At 33.4% G+C, this 12,920-nt stretch overlaps 1 protein-coding gene across 1 annotated transcript in view; it reads right to left on the bottom strand.

Moving 5' to 3' along the window:
* The window catches only part of Ocrl (Oculocerebrorenal syndrome of Lowe), a 537,079-nt gene that overhangs the window by 242,879 nt on the left and 281,280 nt on the right, over window positions 1-12,920 (bottom strand). Inside the window, exon 16 of the mRNA XM_090396332.1 lies at window positions 611-746. Coding sequence (XP_090252458.1) covers window positions 611-746 — 136 coding nt within the window. The remainder of the gene's footprint in view (window positions 1-610; window positions 747-12,920) is intronic.

Below are 12,920 nucleotides of genomic sequence, written 5' to 3'. Positions count from 1 at the left end.
GCATGCCAATGGGCTGAACTAAGTGGACAAATATGCATAGCATTCTATTTTCATGTTGCATTGTTATCTGTATGAATAATGTCTACAACTTGATTGTCTTTAAGGATTGGATGAAAGATCAATTTTATAGGCACCTCCACAATGGGCAGTTTGAATTCAGTTATGAAAGTGAGAATGATTCTTCTTCCCTGCTTAATAATAGTTAAAAGTTATGAGTAAAATCAATAGCTATAATATTTCCTAAATAGAAATAACAACTATAACACTATAACTATAACAATGGTCCTAGTATTTTAATAATGGAGTACTTTGCAATGTTCTCCTTTAAATCTAAAAACTGCTATGGAATATAGATAAAGTGATGCTAAGCATCACAGAAAGGAGAGTTTAAAATACATTTAAGTCTAACATCAATAAACTTAATCTAGAAAAGATTCATAAACTGAATAAATTAAGTTGTGGCCTTCATTAACCAATGAGAGACCATATCTTAATTTGATGTGAAGATCAGTTTTTTTTTTTTTGTGTGTGATACTGCCAAGTACTACAACATAACTGTACTAGATTAATAATGTCAATAGATTAAACAAGTAACACAAATTAAATTTACCCATGAATCAAACAGAGAAGTAACGGGCTTATGATCACTGATCATTAAGGACTGATGGCTACGATATGAGACTTGTTGTATGTGTCTTCCCTTCCAGAGAATACGATCGCACCATGCTGGTGGTCTGCTTTTTTCACTGAAATTAAAATTCATTTTACTGATATGTACTCCACAATTAAAATACATAAAAGTTAAAATTATTCATAAATACAGGTAGCTACCAAAGTGTACACTGTTTTGAAATAGTGTTATTAACAAAAGACTCCCCTGACTAATCTACATGACCTAACTCTTTCAAATTAAGCATTTCGAAATCTTATCAATATGTGCTATATAGTGAATGCTCTAAGTATTAATAATAAAAAAGTGTACATTTAATAAAATAAAGCACTATAATTATGGATAACCCCCAGATTTCATTATACGCAAAAATCTCTTCTCATATTCCAGTTTTGTCTTCTTACCATACTAGTTACTTTCCTGTCCTGAGTCTTATATTCTTCATTTATCTGCTCGGCAGCCCTCTGCTTATATCTCTTCCATAACCACTTTTTTTTTTTTTTTTTTACCTGAAGTTCCTGTTTGTTATTGTTTTTCATCCATTTTACACCAAATCATGTTCACAAAAAGTGAAATATTAACATAGCAAACACTGGTGATAAAACATGTGAAACTGTGTCTGAAAGAAAGTAGAAAAGATATGTAGTCACAAAGGGAAAATACGAGGATGAAATATAAATGATGGGAGAGAGTGCTGAAAGAATGATAACATAAAAAAATATAAAAAAAAAGTGGTAAAGATAAAGAGAATAGCCAGGTAACCATAATAAGATACTGCAGAGTTTTATTAGAGAATTATTTAGTGAGTGATAGTAGAGAAGAGAAAGAAAGCAGGAGAGGAGAGGGGAAAGAGAATGAGAAATGGAGAAGTGTAAGAATGATTTAAAAGTGACAAGCACTGAATGAGAAAGTATAAAAAACTTCCTGTAAGAAGCAAAAAAGGTTAGCTTGATTTGGGCAAAAATTATAGGTATTAGTGAGAATTAATTGACAGAGATGGATATAATTACAAGAACAGAATGTAGGATAATACTATATTTTCAGGGAGTATAGAGAGTATAAGACTTGCATGAGGCACCGGTTGCATGACAACAGAATTGTAATCAACAAGAATAAAAATTCAGTGGGTAGATTGAATTGAGGACTGCAGCACATTTGAAGCTACATGGTGTGAGATAAAAGCCAACAGGATAAAACGTGTGGTTAGTTGCTGCTATAGACAACTAATTTTAATAAATTAGACAATAAATTTTAAATTTACAAACCTAAACAGAAAAGTATGGCATGCATCAATTTTAATTTTAGTAAAATGAGCACTGTATCATTATAGATCATACACAATAATTAAAATTTTATGACAAATTAATGAAATTATCTGTTGATCCAGCATGATAAAATATTCACAATTCATAGTGAAGAATTTATGGAGACACAACACACGTTAGAATAATTATTTTATTTATAATTAAGAAAATAATATTAGATGTTTCGATCTCTTTATTGAGGTCATCATCAGGAAAACATACATATGTACAGGAAAAAGATATGACACTATGCTACACAAAAATAAGATGAATTTAAATCCTTGTTAATCATTTACCCTAACCTGACCTTTGATGAGAAAAAAAAATATATATAGCATTAAAAATTAATTCACAAAATAACATAACCTTTTCATACTAATATACAGATGATAAAAAAATAATAATAAATAAATAATAAAATAAAAAATAGAAAAAAAATATAGCAAAATACATTAAACAATTTCTAAAATCAATGGTCTCAAACTTCTTGGAATAATTAATCCATCATTCTTGTTCAGAATGGGATGATGTTTCAGCATTTCACAGACTTCTTTAACCTTTCTTTCAAACAAGTTTTGGTGCAGTGTAGGGACTTGGTCTCTTTCCAGTCAATTCTGTGGCATGTTTGAAGTGCATGGTCTGACAGGCCTGTTTTACCATAGTGGAGGAATTTAATGTGCCATTTAGGTTCATCTTCTCTTATTGGGCTGGTGCACCCTGTTTCTCCTATGTAAGGTAGGCTGTAGGTGTACTGAATTTTGTAAACTGCTCGGTGGGCAAGGTATGGAAGAGCTAAGTAAATTTTTTAATTTTGCAGGAGGTTTGAAGGTTGCCTTAATATTTTATTGAAGTAGTGTTCTATTTTTTTTTTTTTTTTTAAAGAAAATGATTAACAAGCATTTAAATTCATCTTACTTTTGTGTAGTGTCATGTAGCTTGTTCCTGTACACATGTGTTTTCCTGATGATGACCTCAATACAGAGATCAAAACTTCTAATGTTATTTTCTTAATTATTCTAACACATGTGTTGTGCCTCCATAAATTATTCACTTTGAATGCTGACCACTATGTAACCTTAAAAGAAAGAATGAAAATATCCACAAGTAATTCATCTATCTATTCATTGGACATCAACAAATGCCATATGGAACTAAAGAAAAATATAGTTCCATATAAAAAAAAAAAACTATAGAACTAATAGTGCTATAGTTTTTTTTTGCAATTCTTCATATCTCCATTCTTATGTAGTGGTATGAAAATCAATTTGTTCCAGTCTCTAGACCATGACTCTGTCTTCCATATCATTGTAATCAATCTATGAAATACTCTTTTCCATTCATCACCTGTGGCCTGTTTAACTGCTCATGCAACCTCATGCATAAGTGGAGGAGATTCCAAATCCAATTTTTCCTGGTGAGAGAGCTCCTCTAAATTTTCCTTATCTCCTCTGCTGTTCAGTTCCTCACAATACTCTTTCCATCTGTTTTTGATTCCCAGTTCTTCTGTTAGTACTGCTCTGTTCCTGTCTTTAATGACATTCAATTTGGGCAAATACTTGTGCTTTAGGTTACAAACTAAACAAAACATCCGTGTATAATTTTGCTTCTCTATCTTCTCTGGTACTCTATCCCTTCACATTTATTAATATAAAATTTTTCCTTGTCCTGTCTGATGGCTTTTCTGATTTCTCTGTGTAATCTTCTATATTCTTCAGTACTTGTGTCTCTATGTTTCACTAATTGCTTCCTTTCAATCATATCCCATGTGTTGAATCTGATATCCATGGGTCTCTTGGTCTTCTAAGTCATCCTAGATACTTTAGCTATATCCTCTATTATAACCTTGACTTTGCAAAAGAAATGAAGAAATTATGAAAGAATTAAACTAAGAACCAGTAACAGAAAAAATTAAAAATTATAAACATAAATGGATGGAAATAGAATAAAAATAGAAAGATTACCTAAACAAGCCTTAAAGTACAAGCCATTAGGAAAAAGAAACCCAGGACATCCTCTTAAACGATTCAACAATGACTTTTAAGGCTGGAGCAGGCCATGCTAGGCCTAAATCCTTGATATGCATGATGATGACGATTGATATTCAAAATATTGCAGATTTCTGAATGCAAACATTTGGAATAATTTTGAAAATAAAAAATAAAAAATATTGTGGCTATAATGACATCCAATGGGGCGAGGGTGATGCAGAATTTTGGATGTGAAAGCTTTGTCAAAAATTTATTCTGCCTTAATCATGCCATTTAAAAGCAGTTGTTGATACATTTTATGAAACTATAATAAATATATTTTTAAAAAATAATAATTTTTACAGGAACAACTATATAGTTCTAGGAACAGAAAAACAACCAAAATCCTATAGCCAATCCACCTAAAAAGTCTCAATGTTACATTGATCAGAACAGCAAAGGGACATTAGAAACTACTCCTGTAATAAGATTCTAAATCCAGAATTTTAAGGCATGAACATTTTTTTGAAAATAATAGTTGCTCATATAGTGTCATTAAACTTACCATTGGCCATCTAACAAAAAAAAAAATTTCCATAATAAAGAAATTAAAATCCATGATAAAAAAAAATCTATGTGTGTGTGTGGTGTGAGTGTATATATATATATATATATATATATATATAATATTAAAACCATTTTCAAACCAGATAAGGAGGCTATGGTTCCTTACTAATACAAACAATCAAAAAAAAATTTTATGGCAATCTCATTCATGAAAATGCTAATGTATTAATATTTAAAAAAAAAAAAAAAAAAAAGTGAGATGAACTTTTCTGACATTCATAAATATCCATGTTTGCTGAAATCTGAAAATGCAGCATACTAGGAAAAAGAAGCACTAGCTACTTATCAAAAACACATACACTTATTGCTCAGGATATCTTAAAGGTTGATATAAAACAGTTATAATTATTAGTGTTTTATATCTGTTGAGGCTAGCTAAAATTATTTAAATCTATGTTTCTTTCTGCTCACCCCTTAATTAGAAGAAAAAGCCTGAAATGGAATGTGAAGAAGGGCATGTAAGTGTAACATTTCTTTTATAATATTCACTGTGATACAAGAATATTTTATTCTGCCAATTTATTTAAGATGTTATTCTAACTTCAGTTTTAAATGTAGCTGGGTATGAGATGATGCCAAACTTCTGTGGTGGATAATGGTGTGAGTCAGCGTGAAGATACCTGTTGGTGCACATTGGCTTCCTAAAAATGGAGAATTTAATATGTTCAGCTGACTTGGAAGCAAAGTTACTCTGCATGGAATCAATTTTCACCATCAACAGTACCAAACCTCCTGCAGACAACATTCTACCTTGTGAATGACAAACTCTGAAGCAATTAAAAAACAATAAAGATATTATTATCCTTCCTGCCGACAAAGGAAATGCAACTGTAATCCTAAACAAATCAGACTATCGCAGAAAAATCCTTGAATTATTAAACTCGGACATTTACTCTCTGCTGGATAGGAATCCCACTAGGGAGACCCACAACAGCATAAATAACCTACTAAGAACTACATCTGAAGTGCCTATGCATATATTCCTTTCTCTCGGTTTCCTTCACCCACTTATCCCTCATCTTTATGGCTTCCTAAAACACATAAGGAAAATATCCCTTTAAGACCTATAGTCGAAGCCATCAATTCACCTACTTACAACTTATCAAAATACCTCGCATCCTCTCTGAAATGCTTCAGGAAAATCTTCTTCCTTCATTAAAAACTCATCAGACTTTATTTCAAAGAATAAAGACTTCAAATTTTTCAACTCAGATATCATGGCAAGCTTTGACCTTGTGTCCCTTTTTACAAATGTCCTTACTGAAGAGGTTCTTGCTCTTGTAAAGGACAAGGTTTCAAAAAAGATCTTTGCACTACTATCGCACTGTGTCAAATCAGGAAATCTCTATTTATAAACAGAACTCCAGTTTAGCAATGGGAAGTTCATTATATCCAGTCCTTGCAAACATCTATCTTGAAAACTTCGAAGAAAAAGCAATATTTCTTCCCCTCCATTAAAAACCGAAGATATGGCTCCGCTACATAGATAACGTATTCTTGATTTGGCCACATGGCCTAGATAACCTCAAAATATTTCAAAATCATTTAAACAATATTCATCCAAATATTAAATTCACATATGAGGTAGAAGTGGATGGCTTTCTTTCCTTCTTGGATATTCTACTAACCAAGTCAGCTGAACATATTAAATTCTCCATTTTTAGGAAGCCAATGCACAGGTATTTTTACACTGACTCACACCATTATCCACCAGAGAAATTCGGCATCATCTCAACTCTTGGTCTTTGAGCAAGATCTTTGTTGTCAGACAGACAAGAACTTCATAATGAACTCAAACGCCTTCAAAATACATTCAGAAACAGTGGATACTCTAGGAATACTATAAATAGAATACTGTTTAACCGTCACAGTCAACAACACAATGAGGATACAACTAATTCCAAAGGCTGCATTTCCTTACCTTATATTAGCTCTCTATCCCAAATTTTAGCAAAAATTTTAAGGAAATACAATATCAAGACTTTTTTCACTACTTTACCCAGACTCTGCTCAATCTTAAGCTGTCCAAAGGACAGACATGATAATCTCCAATATCCTGGTGTCTACAGAGTTCTCTGCGATTGCGGTAAACCATACTATGGTCAAATGGAAAAATCCATTGAACTCTGTCTAGATGAGCATCAAAGAGACATTTCCTACAACAGAACTCAGGCCAGTGCCTTTATTATTTTCAGCAAACTCTAATGAAGAAGGCCTCCAACATCAAATACGCTGGGATTTAACTAACAAAGTTCACAGATATTATGACAAACTAGAGAGACAGATTCTATAATCTAAGAAAATCGTCATTGATCCCATCCATATCAATAGCAACATGAGCTATAGTTTGCCAGACTCTCACAGCTCTGCCATTCAATGTTGGAGATCACGAGACCTTACACGTACGCATTTCAATGTTGCTACAGCCAGAGTTCTTTCTTCCATTTAAACGTTAACCTCTGTTGTTTTATACGTTCTGCTATGTAAATATCCAGTACTTGTATGGTTTTCTCTGATATTTTTTATGTCCTTTTCGCTTACACCTGATGAAGTTTGTTCTCAGATGAAGCTAGTTGCGTGTATTAATAAAATTTTACTCAAAACCTTTTTTTAGTCATTAAATAATTTTTTAATATGTTATCAAACCGAATAAATCTTCAATTTAATAATAATATATATATACACACAGTCATTCCTCGACTTACATCCGTTCAAAGATATATCCATGATCCCATAAGGGAATAAATAACATTTTAGACTATACTTTCGAACAAGACACAAGCGAGCGTAAAGTAAAAAGGTTTCTATTTAGCAACAATGCACCATGTGCAGTAGCAACAGCACACTGAACAGAAACCTCCCTTGGCAGTCGACATGTGTCTTCAACAGTTCCTCTGTTGATTTTGGGTTTGAGAAATAGATTATTTGTGTGTTTATCAAATATTTCACGATATTTTGTGCAACATGGCCCCTATACTCCCAATCAAAAAACCTAGTGAAGATTCACAGAAAAAGGAGAGCAATTGATTTTAAAACGAAGTTGCAAGTTGTAAAGCAACATAAAGCTGGTAAGCCTGTCAATATGATTGCACATGACTTCGGATGGTCTCATTCTATAGTGACAACCATTTTGCAGAATAAGAATAAAATCATAGAGGCTGTGAAAGGATCTGCTTCCATTAAATCGGCGATAGTGATGAAGCAACGATAAGGTCCTACTTGCATCATGGATAGAGGACCTGAACCAAAAGCGCTTATCCCTTAGCACTATAACCAGAACCGCTAAGGCAATAAGTCTCTTCAACATGTTCAAGGAGAAAGCAGGGCCTGATTACGACTATGAATTCAACACGTCTTCTGGTTGGTTCATGAAATTGAAGCAGCATTTTGCGATGCATAATATTTTAAATGTATGGTAAATCTGCAAGTGCTGATAAGAAGGCTGCCAAGGAGTTTGTGGAGAAATTGGATAAAATTATTAAGGAGGAAAATTATTTGCCACAGCAAATATTTAATAATAACCCAGCCATGCTTAGTGGAAACTTGACATGCCAGTCCCAAGCCCGGATAAATGGGGAGGGTTGAGCGCAGGGCTAGCAACCCGGTCTAAGAAAAAATCTTTGCTATGCAAACTGAAACCTTCCAAAATGTGATACCAGATGAAGAAAATAGAACACGAACATGAGGCACCTCTGTGAAAGCCCTTCTGGGAAGCAGAGGTGCGGAAGAAAGTGACAGACACCTTACCAAAAGAAAAGCTTAGACTGGGATGTTGGAATGTTAGAACCGTGTTCGAAACTGGGAAGACATACCAAGTCTCGAGAATTCTAGAAAAATACAGACTAGAAATAATGGGATTAAGCAAAATGAGATGGATAGGAACTGGAAAAATTAAATTAAACTCTGGTCACTACTTAATCTACTCTGGGAACCAAAATATGAAAGACCACACAAAGAGAGTTGCACTAATGATGACAAAGAAAGCTCATGGTGCACTAATGAAGTGGAACTCAATATCCAAAAGAATACTAAACGCTAGATTTAAAGCTGGCAAGCAGAACATCACAATAACTGCTATATATACACCAACAAATGATGCGATCCAAGAAAAAAAAGGATAATTTTTATAACATGCTACAGAGAAGTATAGAAACAACAAATTAAAAAGATATGCAACTTATAATTGGAGACTTTAATGCTAAGGTTGGAAATGATAATACTAATAAAGAAACTGTTATGGGAAGGTATGCAGAAGTAGAAATAAATGAAAATGGAGAGTTACTTATAGACTTTTGTATGTTCAATCAGTTTGTAATAGGAGGGAGTTGCTTCCAACATAAAAAAAATACACAAGTGGACATGGATAGCACCAGATAGAAAGACAAAGAACCAAATAGACCATGTACTTATATCAAGGAATTGGAGGAAATCATCCTGGATGTCAGAGTTAAAAGAGGAGCTGAGGCATATTCAGATCACTTTCTCCTAACAGCTACTATGAAAGTAAAAATATTTAAAAATAAACAAACAGTGCACAACAGGAAGAGGTTTAGAATTGAAAAACTCAAAAATCAAAGAGATTAGAAATAAATTTATAACAACTCTACAGGATAAATGGAATAAACTCGTAAAAAGAGAAGGAGATAATGTAGAGGGAAAATGGACTAAGATTAAAGACATACTAATAAGCACATCAGAAAAGATATTGGGATTTCGAACTAATACCGACAAGGAATAGATATCAGAAAAAATCAAATTAAAAATAGAGGAGAGAGATAGAATAAAAGAGAAACTGTTACAGATTGGTGAAAATGTTGAACAAGAACAAGCAGAAAGATACAGAGCAATTAACAAAGAAATAAAAAGAAGTGCAAATAAAAGAAAATACATAGAAAATCTAGCACAAGAGGCAGAGGATGTTGCATATATAAATGATACTAGAAAGTTGTATGATATTACAAGGAAATTAAGTGGAAAAAGAAACAAATGGATAGTTCCTATATACAATAAAGAAAGAAAACTATTATTATTTGACACCTCCAGGAATTCTAAGACTCATCGAGGGAGGACACCTACTCTACATCTCTCCGTTTCCACCACTCAACCTCATCCACAAACCACCTCATCTACACCAACGCCATCTACTGTCCACCATCACCACTATTATTTTCACAGACAATCACAAACATCCATGCCTACAACGGGATTCGAATCTGCAGCCTTTTGGCTGGAGAGCGGATACGCTAACCACTCAGCCAACCAGGCCGGCTGGCCGAGTGGTTAGCGTGGTTAGCATTATTAAATGAAAAAGAACAGATAAATATATGGGTGGAATTCTTCTCAGAGAAATTTCAAGAGATGACTGATGGTGACCAGAGCCTATAATTAAATGAACAAAATGTATCATTAGATATAAATTTGAACGAAATAACAAAAATAGAAATTACAAAAGCAATAACTCAGATCAAAACAGGTAAAGCACCAGGAGCAGACAACATACCAGGCGATATACTAAAAGCAAATCCAAAACTTATAGCAGAGATATTATATCCCTTACTAAATGAAATATGGCAGAAAGAAGAGTGGCCTAAGAAATGGATACTGGATTGCTGGTTAAATTACCCAAAAAAGGGAGCCTATCTGAATGCAAAAATTGGAGAAGTATAACGTTGCTGAGTGTTATAAGTAAAATACTAGAAAGAATCAAAATAGAAATAGAAAAACAACTAAGACCCGAACAGGCAGGATTTAGAGCCAATAGATCATGCACCGATCACATTGCTACTTTACGAATTATCATAGAAGAATCATTGGAATGGCAGGCAAGCTTATATTTAAATTTTATCGATTTTGAACAAGCTTTTGACAGTATAAACAGATCTTCCCTATGGAAATTACTTAGAAATTATGGATTCCCAGGCAAAATAATAAGAATAATTTAAAAAATGTATGAAGATTCTGAAATTAAAGTATTTCATGGAAATACCCTTTCAGAACCATTTAAAACAAAGACAGGAGTAAGGCAAGGTTGTATACTCTCCCCTACTATGTTTTTAATTGTCATAAACTGGGTGATGAGAAAAGTATCTCATGGAAACACAGGATTACAATAGTTACTTCAAAACCAACTCCATGATCTAGATTTTGCAGACGATATCTGCTTACTTTCACAGAAGCACCAACATATAAAACAAAAAACAACAACACTTGTAGATACAGCCAAAAAAAAAAAAAAGTTGGTCTTAGGATAAATAAAAATAAAACAATGTTGATGAAAATAAATCCAAAGCAAAATAAACAAATAACAATAGAAGAAATACCGCTTAAAGAAGTACAACAATTTATATACTATATTTATACTATATACTATAATTTATATTTCAATAGTATCAATAAAAGGAGGAACTACTGAAGATATAAATAAAAGGAAACAGGTGGTTTATTCAACTTTCAACCAACTTAGAAATATTTGGAAAAACAAGAATTTGTCTATAAAAACTAAAACGAGAATATTTAACTCAAATGTAAAGGCAATACTAATGTATGGATCAGAAACATGGATGTTAAACAAAAAGATAGTCAACAATGTCCAGGTCTTCCTAAACAAGTGTTTAAGAATGATACTGGGAATATATTGGCCAAAACAAATATCAAACGAAGAACTATGGCAGAGAACAAACCAGAAACCAATGCAACAGATATGTGAAAGGAAACGGACATGATTGGAGCATGTGTTGAGGAAAGAAGATAAAATAATAGTAAAACAGGCTCTAGATTGGAACCCACAGAGTAAAAGAAGACGAGGAAGGCCAAGAGAAACAAGGAAAAGAACAATACTGACAGAAATAATAAATATTAATAAAAACTAGAACCAAATAAAAGCAGAAGCAAAATACAGAGACCGGTGGAAAATGGTGGTAGAAGACCTATGCTCCCAGGTGGAGTGAAGAGGATTAAGTAAGTAAATATTTAATATGGATGAGACCTCCTTGTTTTGGAAAGAAAATGCCTGAGTGGACATTCATCCACAAAAAGCTAAAATCTATGCCTAGTTCAAAGCTCTTAAAGACTGTATTATGATTCTGTTAGGGGATAATGTGGCTGGATATAAACCGAAACCATTTGTGATGGCACAGTGAGAATCCATATGCCTTCAAAACCATTAGGAAGCATACTCTTCCAGTTCATTATCGAAGCCATGAGAAGTCGTGGATGACTCAAAAATTGTTTGTAGATGCCTTAATCAATTGTTATGCGAGTTAAATGGAAAGCTATTGTGTGAAAGAAAATGTACAATTTAAAATTTTATTAATTTTAGATAATGCTCCAGGCCATCCACCTTACATCAGTGATCTTGACCCCAAGATCAACATCATGTTTCGCTCTCCAAACACTACTTCATTGATCCAACCGATGGATCCAGGAGTTCTTGTAGTGTTATGGAGAACTTTTTCACAAGCCATTTCTGCCACTGAAGGAAATGACCAGACCATTCAATTCTGGAAAGCATTCAATAATCATCATGCTATCAAAACTATTGCTGTGGCTTGGGATGAAGTGACCTCTCAACGTATGCGTCACATATGGAAAAAAGACATTAAAAAAGGTTTGTGCATGATTTTGGAAGTTATGAAAAAATTGAAGACCTCTGTAAATTGAGTGAAGAAATAGTGAGCCTAGCAACCAATCTGAATCTTGAAGTGAATGATGAGAAATAACTGAATTTATAGAAAGTGACCCTGAAGAGTTGACCAACGACGAATTGGTCGAACTGGAGGAGCAATGTGTTGCAGAAGTGGAAAAATGAAAAAAGGAAGAGGGAAAAGAGAACAAAACAACAGGCAGTTGAACAATTTACAGTTAAGGGTCTTGCAGAAATGTTCTCTGCAGTTAGCGATGTTCTCAAAATGGCTGAAAACATGGATCCCAATGTTGAATGCTACATATTAGTAGAAAGGAAAGTACATGATGTGTTTGATTGCTATAAAAAAACAAGTTACACCAGAAGAGCCACAGTCTTGTCCTTTACATAGGGAAGGTAATGAAGATGTGATTGCGAAGGAAGATTTGGGTGATTATTCTCCTGTTTTATAGTGGCAGTAAAAGTACAGTTTACTAAGGTTTAAAAATTAAAATGACAATATACTCATTACAGTTATGTCCCTAACCCCTATAACTCTATTGATTTAATGTATCGACTTAGATCCAACTGACTTATGTCCTGTCAGATGGAAAGCAACCTTGATGTAAGTCGAGGGATGACTGATATATATATATATATATATATGTGTGTGTGTGTGTGTGTGTGTGTAAATTATTATTATTAGCAGGTTCCTCCAAGGAGTGCAAAGA

The sequence above is a fragment of the Typopeltis vanoorti genome, chromosome 8 (genome assembly GCF_054136105.1).
Source record: "Typopeltis vanoorti isolate ZY-2024b chromosome 8, IOZ_Tvanoo_1.0, whole genome shotgun sequence".
NCBI classification, from domain to species: Eukaryota; Metazoa; Arthropoda; class Arachnida; order Uropygi; family Thelyphonidae; genus Typopeltis; species Typopeltis vanoorti.
Note: the sequence above shows the minus strand (reverse complement) of the source record. Positions and strands in the feature narration are given on the sequence as shown.